We start from the raw sequence: 14084 nt of genomic DNA on the forward strand, positions 1-14084 counted from the left end.
GCGTTGGTGGCACACACCGTTAATCCCAGCACTCGGGAGGTAGAGGCAGGCGGATCTCTGAGTTCGAGGCCAGCCTGGTTTACAAAGCTACACAGAGAAGCCCTGTCTCGAAAAAAAACTACGACAACAAAAGCGTGGAGTGTCACACGCTTAGTCTGGTCGATAATAGCTGGCATCATTGGGTTGAACGTTGGAGATAGGAACATTCACTTGATCTTCCTTCCCTATTTTTCACCTAACAGTGCACAGGTGATTTTGTTCCCCATGACTTTCACTTTTTTTCTTTTTAAAAAATATCTTTATTTATTTATTACGTATACAGTGTTCTGCCTGCGTGCATGCTTGGAAAGTGAGAAGAGCCACCAGATCACTTAACCACGGAACCATCTCTCCAGCCCCGACTTTTACTTTTTAATTAATTTATTTACTGAAGTCGGGGTCTCTCTATGTAACCTGGGTTAGACTGGAACTGGAAATCCTGTCTCAGTCCCCAAGGTTGGGATTACAGGGCCCGCAAAACCTGGTTCCCGGGCAGAACAGTAAATTTCAGGCTGTGTGCCCCATCTAGTGGCGGAGTGGGGGACTACAGCGAGGGAGGCGACGGAGCGGGGAGGACGCAGACTGGCGTGTCCTCTGCCCCTCCCGAAGTCTCTGTTGCTGTCTGCCGTGAGTGCTGCTAATAAAGCTTGATTCAAATTGACGCGCCGCCCGACGAGACCTCAACGAACTCCTTCCGCCAGCTCCTTTGACCACCAACCGAGAGGCGTAGCGGAGGCTGGAAGGCGGGACAGGAAGTGAAGCCACCGCTCCGCAGGGTGAAAGGTTAGCGGAAGTGTCCTTCCTTCCTTTCTGCTGGGAACCGGCTGCTTGCTGTCGGTGAGTGGAGGCCTGGAGAGGGTCTTGCAATCCGCCGCCATCGCGGCCCCGGGATCGGGTGGCTGGGCCAGTTCCGACTCTGAGCCTCTGGCGGCTTCGTGGCGACGCGCGTCGCCCGATCAGAACCCGCGGGCGGCGTGGCCTGGCTGGTGGCGAGCGAGCTAAAGGCGCGGGCCTACGAGCCGGGCTCGCACGCAGACAGTCGGCTCCTGGGCTTCGGGCTCTACAGCATTCTGAGCGGCTCCTTGTCTTTGTTCTACAGAAATGGGCAAGTTCATGAAACCCGGGAAAGTGGTGCTGGTCCTGGCTGGACGCTACTCCGGACGCAAAGCCGTCATCGTGAAGGTACCGGACCCTCTGCTTGCATGCGGGGAGCGGGGCTGCAGTGTGTACAGGACGGGCCGGATCGCAATCTAAATCTCCTTTCCCGGCAACAACCAGAGGGCCCGGCGGCCAAGGCGGGTGGCAAATGCATGATTGGCCTGAAGCAAGTATAAGTTGAATTGGGACCCTGACACATACTGTGATCTCCACCGAATAGGCTTTAAATATTTCATAGTGCGTTGAGCATCTTACAGGTGTGGTGTGTTATTCGTGCGGTAACTGATTTGTTTCACTTAGTAGAGTTTAGAGGTGCTGACTTACGTAAGGCCAAAGTAATCAGTGCTGCCGAAGAGTGAGCTCTAACATCCCTGGGTATATTTTAGACTTGGCTGTTGAGGACATTAGCTTCTGCTCCTGCCACTTGAGACTGATCTCTTGGACAGATTGTTAGATTAGATAGATAGCACCTCGCATCACTCTGAATGTTTGCTTTTTCTTTTTTTCTCAAGACACGGTTCTTCTGTAGCTCTGGCTGTCCTGGAACTCACTTTGTAGACCAGGCTGGCCTTGAACTGCCTCCTGAGTGCTGGGATTAAAGGCGTGTGCCATCATTCGGGGCATGAACATTTTGATGGAACTTTTACACGCGTCTTTCAAGCTTTTGCAAAGTCTTGTGATGGGAATAAACATTGACTAACTCACAGTTACTGTCCTGTTTAGTCTTTGAGCTTAGCCTGGAGTGGTTGTGGTTATCCTCTACGGTAGTCTAGAGGTGTGGAGGGTGTGTATATTTAATGAACATACAATTTTATCAAGGTGGGGCCCAAGAGGTAATGTGATTTTTTTTTTATTTTTTTTTATTGTGTCCTTCCCCCCCCCCCACCCAGAACATTGACGATGGCACTTCAGACCGCCCTTACAGCCATGCCCTGGTGGCTGGAATTGACCGATATCCCCGAAAAGTGACAGCTGCCATGGGCAAGAAGAAAATCGCCAAGCGATCAAAAATCAAGTCTTTTGTGAAAGTTTATAACTACAATCACCTCATGCCCACAAGGTGAGCCTTCCAAAAGTGGGAGAGTGTGGGATTTTCACTTTTTCTCCTGGGGAAGAGACAACCTTGTGGGTGCTTTGGTAAAAGAAAAGGCCAGTTTGTTCATATTCTCTTTCCCTCCTGCCTCTGGATCTGCTTCCCTCGGTCTTGAGAATGCTAAGATTGTTCAACCATACACTGCCTAGCAGATGAAAGACCTTGGGAGAGGGGGTGCTACTCTTTCCTCCATATTGGAGAATTCCTGTCTTTTTGTCCTTCCTACCTTCAGGAGTATGGTTTTATTAAGTGAAGATTGCTGCATTTGTTGTTCATTAAGGGTAGACAAGACAGTCTGATCTGCCTTCTCACGGATGATTTCCTTTGAACTGTGAGACCATGTAGTAGCTGCTGTTGATGACCAGAGTTCAATCCCTGGAGTTTATATGAGGGTGGAAGGAGAGGGCTCCCACACTGGAAAAATGACTTAGTCGTTATGGGTGCTTACTCTTGCCAACCAAGCTGAGTTTAAGTTTCAAGAACTCTCTCATGTTACATGATTCAAGGCTGCCTGTACTCCAGCTCCTGGAGATCTGACATCCTCTTCTGGATTCCCATGTGCATAGGTGCACATAATTAAACATCTTTCCACACACTCACACACTTGAGGCTGGGTGCTATGGTACACACCTTACATCTTAATCCGAGCATTTAGGTCTCGTAGATAGATCGCTCTAAGTTCTAGGCTAGCCAAAGCTATAGAGTGAAAGGTGTGTGTGTCTGTGCAATAAGTGAGTGCTGAGAATTGAACCTAGGTTCTCTGGAATAGCAGTCGGTGCTCTTAATTGCTGAACCATCTTGCCCTTCAGGCGTCCTCCAGAAATGATTTCTTTACAGCTGAGATGTACAGTTATGTAGTACAGTTGTGATCCTAGTGTTTAAGCCAGGAGAGCTTCATGCTACAGACCAGCCAGAGCTATACAGTGACAGTGTTCCGTGAGAAGCCAGTTTGCATTATTTTAACTGCTGGGCCCTCAAGTGGCAGTCAGTCCTTCCAGCACACGCTATCTCAGTATGTGGGTAGCAAAGGAACTACAGGAGTTGAGGGGCTGAGAACTGTAACTGTTGGGACCCAGCAGCATGTCTTCAAGATTCTTGCTGGAGCTGTCTTTATTTAAGCTTCTAGTTTGCTCCACTCAGGCTAGTCTGGGGTCTCACCTCAGCCTCTGGGGTGCTGGAGTTAGAGATGTGTGACACACCTGGCTAAGTAAAATCCAGATAGAGAGGTAGCCCACTGTTTTATTGATAGTAAAGTATGATGAGTCTTTTTTGGGGGGTGGGAAGGTTCGAGGCTGGCTGTCTCTGCCTCCCAAGTGCTGGGATTAAAGGTGTGTGCCACCAACGCCTGGCGATGAGTCTCTTTTAAAAGGAGTTTCAGAAATTAAGCAAAGGAACATTTCCCGCTGTTTGAGAGCATGAAAATGGATATTAAAATGCGGATTTCCAGGGAATGGCATGAAGGTGCCACCCGGCTTTAGTGGATGCTCCCCGGTGTTTTACTGGAGTCGGATACTGACCACCCCCGGGTCCCTCAAGGCCTGGGCTGAATGAAGTCCCTAGCTGATCCTGCCTCTGCTCCTTTTCCCCAGGTACTCTGTGGACATCCCCTTGGACAAAACTGTTGTCAACAAGGATGTCTTCAGAGACCCAGCCCTGAAACGCAAGGCGAGGCGAGAAGCCAAGGTCAAATTTGAGGAACGGTAAGTAGGTCCTGTGTTTGTTGAATGCTTCTGTGAAAGAATTTGGTTTTTTGTTCCATTTTTTCATGTGTTTTTTTAAATTTTTTTTTCTTCCTAGATACAAGACAGGGAAGAACAAATGGTTTTTCCAGAAGCTTCGCTTTTAGGTATATTTTTGTTTCCATCATTAAAAGTTTAAAAAAACAAAAACTTGTGTCTGGCTGCTGCATGTGTATCCATAAGGGGGCTGTGGGGTGAAAGGCGCTGGAAGGTGGCAGTAGGGAAATGAAACGTCTGTGCTTTTGTGAGTCTTGACCCCTCTGGTGGATTGACAGCCTCCTTGAAGAAAGTGGTACTTACTGAACCTTTGCCGTTGACCTTTAACCTTTATTACTAATAAGGTGCAGAACAGTTGAGCATTCTGCCAAAGCAGGAAAGGGCCTGTCTCCCATAGGAACCTCATTCTGGTAACACGGGTCCTTGACTACGCTGCGTGAAAGGAAGTAAAGCACATGCCTTTAATCCAGTATTCAGAGGCAGGGGGATCTCAGATCCAAAGGCCATTCTGGACTACAGAATGAAAGTGCATCCAGGAACACACCCAAGAAATGTAGACATAACCAGTGGAGAGGCGAGTTGAGACCAGACAGTGTTACATAGTGACACCATGGTGCTTAAGTGCTAATATAAGAAACTGGTCATGGTCTCAATCTTAACACAGCACATTATGGTCCTGGGTCCATCCAGGAAATGGAGCAGTGTTAACCATCCTGGGGCTCTAGAGAGATCAATTGAGAGAAATCCTGGGGCTGGTTCTCTTAAGACTACAGTTTGTTTCCCAGAACCTACATCACACAGACCCATGTACAATTAAGCAGAAGCAGTCAGATCTCTGAATTGGGGGTCAGCCTGGTATGCAGAGTTCGAGGATAGCCAGTGCTACCCTAACCCCCAAGATGGCTTAGTGGATAAAGGCTGCTGACCACACGCCTAATACAAATAATTGCCCAGAACCGACATGGTACCAACTTAAAAGTTGTGTTACCACCTTGCCTTCAATGGTGTGTGGGACCCCCTGGCCCCACAATTTTAGAAATAAGATTTGGAGCTGGGTGGTAGTGTGTGCTTGCCTTTAATCCCAGCACTTGGGAGGCGCAGGCAGGCAGGCAGGTGAATCTTGAGTTTGGGGCCAGCCTGGTCTACAAATTGAGTTCCAGAACAGCCAGGACTGTTAGAGAAACCCTGTCTCAAAACAACAGCATGTGTTGTCACATACCTTCATAATCTCGGGATTTTGAAAGCAGAGTGCAAAGCCAGCTAGAGCTGTTTCCTGAGATCCTGTCTTTAAAAAGAAAAAAAAAAAATCTAAGAAACAGATGGCTCAGTGCTTAAGAGCACAGGCTGCTCATCCAGAGGTCTTGAGTTCAAGACCCAGAAACCACACAGTGGCTCATGACCATCTATATTAGGATTTGGTGCCCCCTTGTGGCATAAAGGTGTACATGCAAATAGAGCACTCATACATAAATAAAATCTTTGAAAAAAAAATCTAGAGAGGGAAGGAAATCCTACCAACTGGGTAATGTCAGAATTGACTGCCTGGGAAGTTTAGCTGGGGCCAGTACTCCCTTTGTGTCCACTAGAGCATACAACCAGCTCTCGGGCCTCAGGCTGGAGTAGGGTAGGTGGAGTTGAAGACTTGGAAGGCTCCTCCCAGGGGTGGGGCTGTGCTTGGAGGCCTGGATTCACAGAAACGAAAGTAGAAGCAAAGCTTGCAAGCAGAAGTGGTTGGAGTTTATTTTAGACATCGCTGGACCCAAAACACCCTCTAAAGGGCCCAAGCAAGAGTTTAGTCCTCTAGGACGCTCCACCTTGTGCCCTGATCTGAAGCCTCAGCTTTTGCTAACCAGGTGACCATGTCTGTGACCCTCCAAAATGTAAGTAAGGGAGCAGGAGTGGTGCCTATGTGTGAGTGGGGAGAATATAGAGTGCTCTAGGCTCAGCTCACGCCTGCTGAAGGGCTGAAGAGAAGTAGAGAACGGGGGTCACCTTAGGCTGTGGAGCTGGTCATTTTACCTACTGCCTCAGAGACCAGGACTCTCGACACCCGCAGGTCAGGACCTTGATTATTCTGTGCGGATGCCTTTTTTTAACCCCCGAGACAGGGTTTCTCTGTATAGCTTTGGAGCCTATCCTGGCACTCGCTCTGGAGACCAGCCTGGTCTCGAACTCACAGAGATCCACCTGCCTCTGCCTCCCGAGTGCTGGGGTTAAAGGCCTGTGCCACCACCGGTGTGGATACATGTTTTAATTCTGTGTGAATACATGTCTGGTTTTGTAGACACTTGGTACCTGCTCTAATTCGAAATAGGAACGCCCCTCAGATTTCTGTATGGACCTATTGGTCCTCTCTGGCACAGGTGGCCTCTGAGTGCTCGCTTCCCTCTGAGTCAGGTGGACCCTAAGCCGCTAGGTCGAGCTGTGAAGTCGGCCTGCCAGCAGCTAGTGAGGCCGCTGGAGCAAGCAGTGTCTGTCCTACAGTGGGCAGCCACCTCTGAAGAAGGATCCAGGGCAGCTTGCCTCCCCAGCTTTCCCAGACACCCCTTCTCCGTAGTTCTTTTGCTTGGAAAGCTTTCATTTGCCTCTCGGCCACAGGCTCCCAGAGCAAACCTGCCTCGTTTTGAACCCTAGTTTCTTCAGATCATGTTGCCCTGGACCAGTCATTAGCCTTTCTAGAGTTTACAGTGTAATTCCCATAGGGATATTAAACTTCTTCACAAAAGTACCTATAGGGAGGGGTAGGGAGAGAACCGTTCTGTAAACTTGCGAGCATGAGAAGGAATTTGGGCCTCGGAACCCAGGTGAAGTGTGCCCTGAGGTTTGTTGGGGAGCCACTCTGGCCTACTGGACCAATGAGAGGCCTTGCCTTTAAAATTAAGGCAGAGGCCTGGAGAGATGGCTCAGCAGTTAAAAGTATGTGTTGCTTCAGTTCCCACCACCGGCATCCATAACTTACAACTCTGGTTGCAGGGGATCCAATGCTCTCTGCAGGCCTCTCCAGGCACCAGGCATGCACACAGAGCAGGGACATACATGCAAGCAAAACATCCATAAATGTAAATGTGTGTGTGTGTGTGTGTGTGTGTGTGTGTGTGTGTGTGTGTGTTGTGTGTTTAAATCCTGAGAACTATTAGAGAGATAGCCCAATGGTTAAGAGAACTGACAAGTCTACTAGAGGACCAAAGTTTGATTCCCAGCATTCACATGGAGGCTAACAACCCTTTGTAACTCCAGTTCTAGAAGATCTGGCACCTTCTTCTGGCACAGACATGTGAAGGCAAAATACCAATACACATTGAAAAAACAATCCTGGGAACTAAACTAGGTCCTTTGTAAGAACAGCAAGTGCTCATAACTGCTGGGCCATCTCTCTAGCCCCATCATCGTTTTTGTTTGTTTGTTTAAGATTTATTTATTATGTATACAGTGTTCTGCCTGCATGCGTGCCTACAGGCCAGAAGAGGGCACCAGATTCTCATTACAGACAGTTGTGAGCCACCATGTGGTTGCTGAGAATTCAACTCAGGACCTCTGGAAGAGCAGCCAGTGCTCTTAACCTCTGAGCCATCTCTCCAGCGCTGAAAATTTTATTTTTATTTTTTTTATCATTATATGGGTGCCTTGCCTGCATGTATGTCTACTTGTACCACTTGCATGCCTGGTGCCTGCCTGTGGAGGATAGAAGGTATTGGATTACCTGAAACAGAGTGACAGATGGCTGTGAATCACCATATGGGTGCTGGGGATTAAACCTGTGTCCTCTACAAGAACAACCAGTGCTCTTTACTTCTGAGCCAGATCTCCAGCCCGAGATTTATTTACTTTTTGTTTTTGTTTTTTTTGAGGCGGAGGTTTCTTTTTGCAGCTTTTGAAGCCTGTCTTGGAACTCACTCTGTAGACCAGGCTGGCCTCGAACTCATAGATATCCGCCTTCCTCTGCCTTCCCCAGTGCTGGGATTAAAGGTGTGTGTCCGCCGCTGCTGCTGCCACCACCACCTGGCTTATCTTATATTATTTGTATGATTGTTTTACCTGCATGTATGTGTGTGTGTGCCATTTTCATAACTGGTACCCTTGGAGGTTAGAAGACAATGTTGGATCCCTTCAGGGAAATTAAGGATGGTTGTGAGCCAACATGTGTACGCTGGGAACCAAACCTGAGTCCTCTGCAAGAGTAGCAAAGGGCTTTTGTTTGTTTGTTTTTCAAGACGGGGTTTCTTTGTGTAGCTCTGGCTATCCTAGAACTAGTTCTGTAGACAAGTCGGCCTTAAACTCACAGAGAGCTGCCTACCTCCGCCTCCCAAATTCTGGGATTAAAGGCATGTGCCACCACTGTGTGGCCAGCAAGTGCTTTTAAATACCGAGCCATCCCTCCAATAATGTGTCTTTTAATCACTACATAATCTTTACGCCGGGCGTTGGTGGCGCACGCCTTTAATCCCAGCACTCGAGAGGCAGAGGCAGGCGGATCTCTGTGAGTTCGAGACCAGCCTGGTTTACAAGAGCTAGTTCCAGGACAGACTCCAAAGCCACAGAGAAACCCTGTCTCACAAAAACAAACAAACAAACTACATAATCTTTATTAGTGTTTTTAGTGTGTGTGTGCCTAGGAATGCCTGCCTGCCTGTGTGTATGTGTGAGCATACTTGCTGTGGGAGCATGTGGCGGTCACAGGATAACTTTCAGGAAGCTCTCTCCTCCCATCATTGGTCTGGGGTCAAATTCAAGTCATCAGCCTTATGTGTCAGTGTTTTTATCACTAAGCCATCTCACCGGTACCCACACACCACTACCATTTTAGTGTAATACCATTTACCCAGCAGGCAGGGGAGAGAGTTAAGCGGCTTAATGAGGTATAGTGGGACTCTATCTTTCAAGTTTCACAAAATCGTCTCCTAGGCTGGGGGGTGTAGCTCTGGGAAAGAGTGTGTGTTAAACACTTATTAAGTCCCTGTTTCTATCCCCAACACTGTTGGGTAACCCTCGGGGCATTTGGATTAGGCAATTAAAAAGTTATACTTATCATAAAGACAATGATCAGAAGTTCACATACAGATAAGTCCTCAACTCATAACGGTCCAGCTTTACGAGAGTGTAAAGTAGCACATACTCAGTAGGAAATGTCTTTTATTTTAACTCTGAGGCAAGGTTTCACTAGTAGCATTTTCTGGCTTGGAAATCACAATGTAAACCAGGCTGCGCTCAAGCTCACAGATCCACCTGACTCTGCCTCTCCAAAACTGGAGTTAAAGTTGTGCTCCGCCACACCCAGCCAGGTAGCGATCTTTGGTTTTTGATCTCTTCCATTTGTTATCTCTGCTATGGCAAACAGTCATGCGGATGACCGCTGATGCCCTGCAATGCTAAACTGTGTGACAAGTGAATTCAGAGCACTTCCCTTTGTGTTTCTAACTTCTTACCTTATACTTAATTACAACAGGGTCTGGGTATGTAACCCAAGCTGGCCTCAAATTCTGTTTTTCTGATGCAGCCTCCCTAGTGCTGGGATTATAGTCTTTCACCACTACATCTGGTTTATTCAATGCATTTATTTATTTAGTTATTTTTGAGACAGAGTTTCTCTGTGTATCCCTGGCTGTTTCTTTGCCGCCAGAGAGCTAGGACTAAAGGTATGTACCACCACTACCCAGCTCAATACATTCTCTCTCTCTCTCTCCCTCCCTTCTTCCCTCCCTCTCTCTCTCTTGTTTTTTGGTGATAACCTTGCTTGAACAAATAAAGCCTGTCTGAGCAAGATATCACCACCACAGGGTTTCTCAGTGTAGCCTTGGCTGTCCTGGAACTCACTCTTTAGACCAGGCTGGCCTCGAACTCACAGAGATCCACCTGCCTCTGCCTCCCGAGTGCTGGGATTAAAGGCGTGCACCACCACCTGGCCACACTTCTTAAAAGTATAATTTCCATTTTATTTTTCTCAGATGTTTTGTCTTTCCTTCTTATGAGGAGACCTCTTTCCAGGGAGGGACTTTGGTGGCATATTTAAATGAGGAGTGGGGTTCGTCCCTCCAGGCTTCAGGGGATTGGTTCCTGGTTCCTGACTACCTCGCTGTGAGCAGTGGAGCAGCGCACACAGCTTCACATAGAATTTGGAAAACACATGACCATCGCAGACACTTCAGAAATGTCCCTGGTGGCAGTGGCCTCTATTATGTTCCAAATGACAAACTTCTTGGTGGCCTTGCTGTTGCATATGCATCCCTAGTATAGCAGCAAAATCAGCTAGCAGCAGGTGGCTGAGTCCTTGTTTTGGCGCCAGTGTTTTTTAATCCTGTTTTGGGTCATCCCTGAAAGTTAATACATTTTTGACTTACAGTGTTTTCATCTCACACTGGGCTTATGCCATCGTGAACAGAGAGCATCTGTGAGAAGATTAGTATTGTGGCATCATTTATAACAGGAGGAAAAGGGCAAGAGCCTGGTGCATTCCTGTAATCCCCGCACTCTGGAGGCTAAGGCAGGATGACTGCCTCGAGTTTAGGGTAAGCTGGGCTAAATAGAGACCTTGTGTCCAAAACATAGAAACAAAAAATGAAAATGTTTGCTGGGCGGTGGTGGCACACGCCTTTAATCCCAGCACTCAGGAGGCAGAGGCAGATCGGATCTCTGTGAGTTCGAGACCAGCCTGGTCTACAAGAGCTAGTTCTAGGACAGCCTCCAAAGCCACAGAGAAACCCTGTCTTGAAAAACCAAAAAAAAAAAAAAAAAGAAAGAAAGAAAATGTTCATGTCAAATAATAGATTAGGTGTTGCAGGTGGATTTCAGCGAGTTTGAGGCCAGCCTGGTCTACAAACACTCCTTATCACCCTACATTGATCTTGACTTGCTGAGGTAATCTAACTGGCCTGTAACTGCGCTGAGTTTGTAACCTGATTCACAGGTGTAAACAGGGACCTTTTCCGCCATTCTTTAAGCCAGCATGATGTGGTCAAGTTCTAGTCTTCCTCTGCTTGAAACACAGCAAACTCATCCAGAATGTCTGCAGCACCACCTGTCACTCACTCCACTCATTCGTCACACATTTGCTGAACCTGTTTTGTTCCAGAGACTTTTCTAGACATTAGGGATACGGATGGGATCGAGACAGGGTTGGCTCATTCCAGGCCCTTCTCCGGACAAATCTTATCAGGTTTCCTACCTTTCCTTCCTATCTTGAAGGGGTGGGGAAAGAAGGCAGAAAAAGGGGGTAAGAGGGCAAGGTGCTTGCTGGGCAAGCCTGGCAACCCGAGTTTAGTCCTCAGAACCCGCAGGGAGAGGGGAACTGACTGCACAAACCGGTCCTCAGGCCCCCAACATGTACACTCACACAAATAAATGTAGAAAGCATACAGATCTAGCTTAGTCAATATTAACAAATAGACTAGGGTGTACCTCAGTGACAGTGTGCACCCTGAATGCCCAAGGACCAGGGTTCAATCCCCAGAACAACCTGAAGTTAGCACATAGTGGTATGACGCTTTGCTAGCTCCTTCTAGAAGATTCAGTTGCTTTCATCTTTGCATTGGGATTATCTTTTCTCTAAATTCCTGCTGCTCTTCCCAGTCAGCCAGAGCCACCTCCTCCTCCTCATTCTCTTCCCCCACGAACAAGGCAGGGTTTCTCTGTGTAGCTCTGGCTGTCCTGGAACTCACTCTGTAGACCAGGCTGGCCTCAAACTCAACAGAGATGTGCCTGCCTCTGCCTCCTGAGTGCTGGGATTAAATGGCTGCCTTCTTATTCCCTTCTGTTCCAACAGGTCCTCTGCAGTCTTCAGGAGGAGCAATCCAGGCTCAAGACGAAGCTGCAGGAGCTGCAGCAACAGAAAAGGACACCCCTGATCTCTCCCAAAGAGGAGGTGAGGTGGCCAGCCCTTTCCTGGTAGAAAAGGGCTGGCCAGGGGCTGGAGAGACCAGCGGTTAAGAGCATTTGGCGCTCTTGCAGAGGACATGGGTTCAGTTCCTGGCACCTCAAAACTGCCTGTAACTCCAGATGCAGGTGATACAACGCCCTCTTCTGGCCTTCATGGGTACCTGGACATACACCCACAGATACATAAACACATATGTAACTACTATTAACTACTATTTCTTGCTGTGTGACCTCAAGTATGCGGCTTACGCTCTCTGAATCTCAGTTTTCTCATCTGTGATGTGAAATTACCTACCTCCCAGGCTTGTGGGAGGACAAACCCCACAAAGAGCTTGTATGAAAAGTGGCTGGTGTCGGATGGGTAGTGGCACACGCCTTTAAACCCATCACTGCAGAGGCAGGCAGATCTCTGTGAGCTTGAGGTCAGCCTCATCTACAGAAGGAGTTCCAGAACAGCCAAGGCTACGCAAAGAAGCCCTGGCTCAAAAAAAAAAAAAAAAAAAAAAGAGAGAGAGAAAGAGAAAAAGAAATAGTAGCTGGTGTGACCAGCCATCACCACACAGTCCAGCTCTTTGGGTAAAGGCATCCTGCACTGAGCATCAACTAAACAGAATTGGGGGGCACATTTTGCTCAGAAGGGAGCGGTGGGGACCTCTACTACTCTTGAAGGTTGTTATTTGTCTCCCTCTCCAACCTCCAGATCCCGTTCCCGGTGCCCGAGGTCCCCCTGGCATTCCAAGGCCGCATTCAGCAAGGCAGGCAAGTACCCAAGTTTCTGGTTTCTAACTTGAAGATCTGCTGCCCTCTGCCTGGAGGTTCTGCTATAGTCACCTTTGATGATCCCAAAGGTTAGCCTTGGGTGGGAAGAGATTGCCTGGGGGAGGTTCAGGAGGGGGGTCAGAAGGTTTCTCAGCACTGACCCTGTTGTTGCCCCTTCCCCCACCCCCCAGTCGCTGATCAGTTGCTACAACAAAAGGAACATAAAATTGACATAGAGGAATGCTGGCTTCGGGTGCAGATCCAGCCCTTGGAGCTGCCTGTGGTGACCAACATCCAGGTGACAGAATGGCAGGTTCCCTTCCCATGCAGTAGGTGGGATTCAGCAGCCGGGGTCCTATGGATGAGTGTGTCATTTGCTCTGTGTCTTGCTAGGTGTCCAGTCAGCCAGATAGTCACAGGGTGCTAGTCAGTGGCTTTCCTTCTGGACTTCAGCTGAGTGAGGAGGAGCTGCTAGACAAGTTGGAGATCTTCTTTGGCAAGGCCAAGAATGGAGGCGGGGATGTGGAGACCCGGGAGATGCTGCAAGGGACAGTCATGCTAGGTTTTGCTGATGAAAAAGGTAAGGGCCCAGCAGGGGATGCTGGGAGACAGGGTGCATGAGACAGGGAGAGAAGAGGCCAGGCCTTGATGCCAAAGGCCACCCCTTCCTGTTCCTCACAGTGGCCCAGAACCTATGCCAGATTGGCCAGTTCCGAGTGCCACTGGGCCGGCAGCAGGTCCCTCTGAGAGTCTCTCCCTATGTGAGTGGGGAGATCCAGCAAGCCAAGGTGAGTGGGGCCAAACACCTGCCCAGGGAAGGCTCACTGGGCTTCCAGACCCACCCTGTGTTTTCATGGGTTACTCCTTGTTCCGGCCTCTGCTCCCTACCACCCTGTATTCCAGTGAGCCCTTGCCATCCGTCTTTTTCTAGATCAAATTCCAGCAAGCACTTCACTCAGTGCTGGTGACAAATATTCCTGACATCCTGGATGCCCAAGAATTGCATGACATCCTGGCGATCCACTTCCAGAAGCCCACCCGTGGAGGCGGGGAGGTGGAGGCCCTGTCAGTTGTACCCTCGGGGCAGCAGGGCCTGGCTGTCTTCACTTCTTCATCAAGCTAGGTCTGCATGTCCACCTGCTGGGGACTGGGATCACACACTGCCTAATACGCCAACAACGCAGTGTGACTGCCTTCCTTATTTCAGGCTATGAGCTCTGTAGGTGGAAGGGTGGCAGCAGGAGAGGGCAGAGTCCAGACCTTGACAGCAGTGGCCTTTCATTGACTCACTTTTTCCACTCCTTTTTTGCTCAAGAGACAGGGTTTCTCTGTGTGTAGACCAGGCTGGTTTTTAACTCACAGAGATCCGCCTGTCTCTGCCTCTCAGGGCTGTGATTAAAGGAGTGTGCCACCACCGTCTGGTATTCCCA

The 14084-nt window shown here is 48.7% G+C and overlaps 2 protein-coding genes across 4 annotated transcripts; both read left to right on the forward strand.

The window, feature by feature from the left end:
* The first annotated feature begins 719 nt into the window (after window positions 1–719).
* Window positions 720–4179, forward strand: Rpl27 (ribosomal protein L27). The gene is made up of 5 exons (XM_027428084.2): window positions 720–876; window positions 1139–1221; window positions 2088–2257; window positions 3880–3990; window positions 4088–4179. Exons 2-5 carry the CDS (start codon window positions 1141–1143, stop codon window positions 4134–4136), a joined length of 411 nt encoding a protein of 136 aa, XP_027283885.1. The 5' UTR covers window positions 720–876; window positions 1139–1140; the 3' UTR covers window positions 4137–4179.
* A 1526-nt stretch (window positions 4180–5705) lies between these two features.
* On the forward strand, window positions 5706–14070 carry Ifi35 (interferon induced protein 35). Of its 3 annotated transcripts, none has more exons than XM_035448223.1 (7): window positions 5706–5906; window positions 11783–11886; window positions 12596–12654; window positions 12846–12952; window positions 13048–13234; window positions 13336–13442; window positions 13586–14070. In XM_035448223.1, the coding sequence occupies exons 1-7, from the start codon at window positions 5886–5888 to the stop codon at window positions 13775–13777; spliced, it is 777 nt and encodes a 258-aa protein (XP_035304114.1). In that variant the 5' UTR covers window positions 5706–5885; the 3' UTR covers window positions 13778–14070. The 3 variants fall into 3 exon arrangements, with proteins under 3 accessions (XP_035304114.1, XP_035304115.1, XP_027283874.1); XM_027428073.2 differs by having other exon boundaries at window positions 5708–5906; window positions 11783–11881; window positions 12596–12743; XM_035448224.1 differs by lacking the exon at window positions 11783–11886 and having other exon boundaries at window positions 5707–5906; window positions 12596–12743.
* The last annotated feature ends 14 nt before the right edge of the window (window positions 14071–14084 follow it).

This window comes from Cricetulus griseus, chromosome 7 (genome assembly GCF_003668045.3).
Source record: "Cricetulus griseus strain 17A/GY chromosome 7, alternate assembly CriGri-PICRH-1.0, whole genome shotgun sequence".
Lineage (NCBI taxonomy): Eukaryota > Metazoa > Chordata > Mammalia > Rodentia > Cricetidae > Cricetulus > Cricetulus griseus.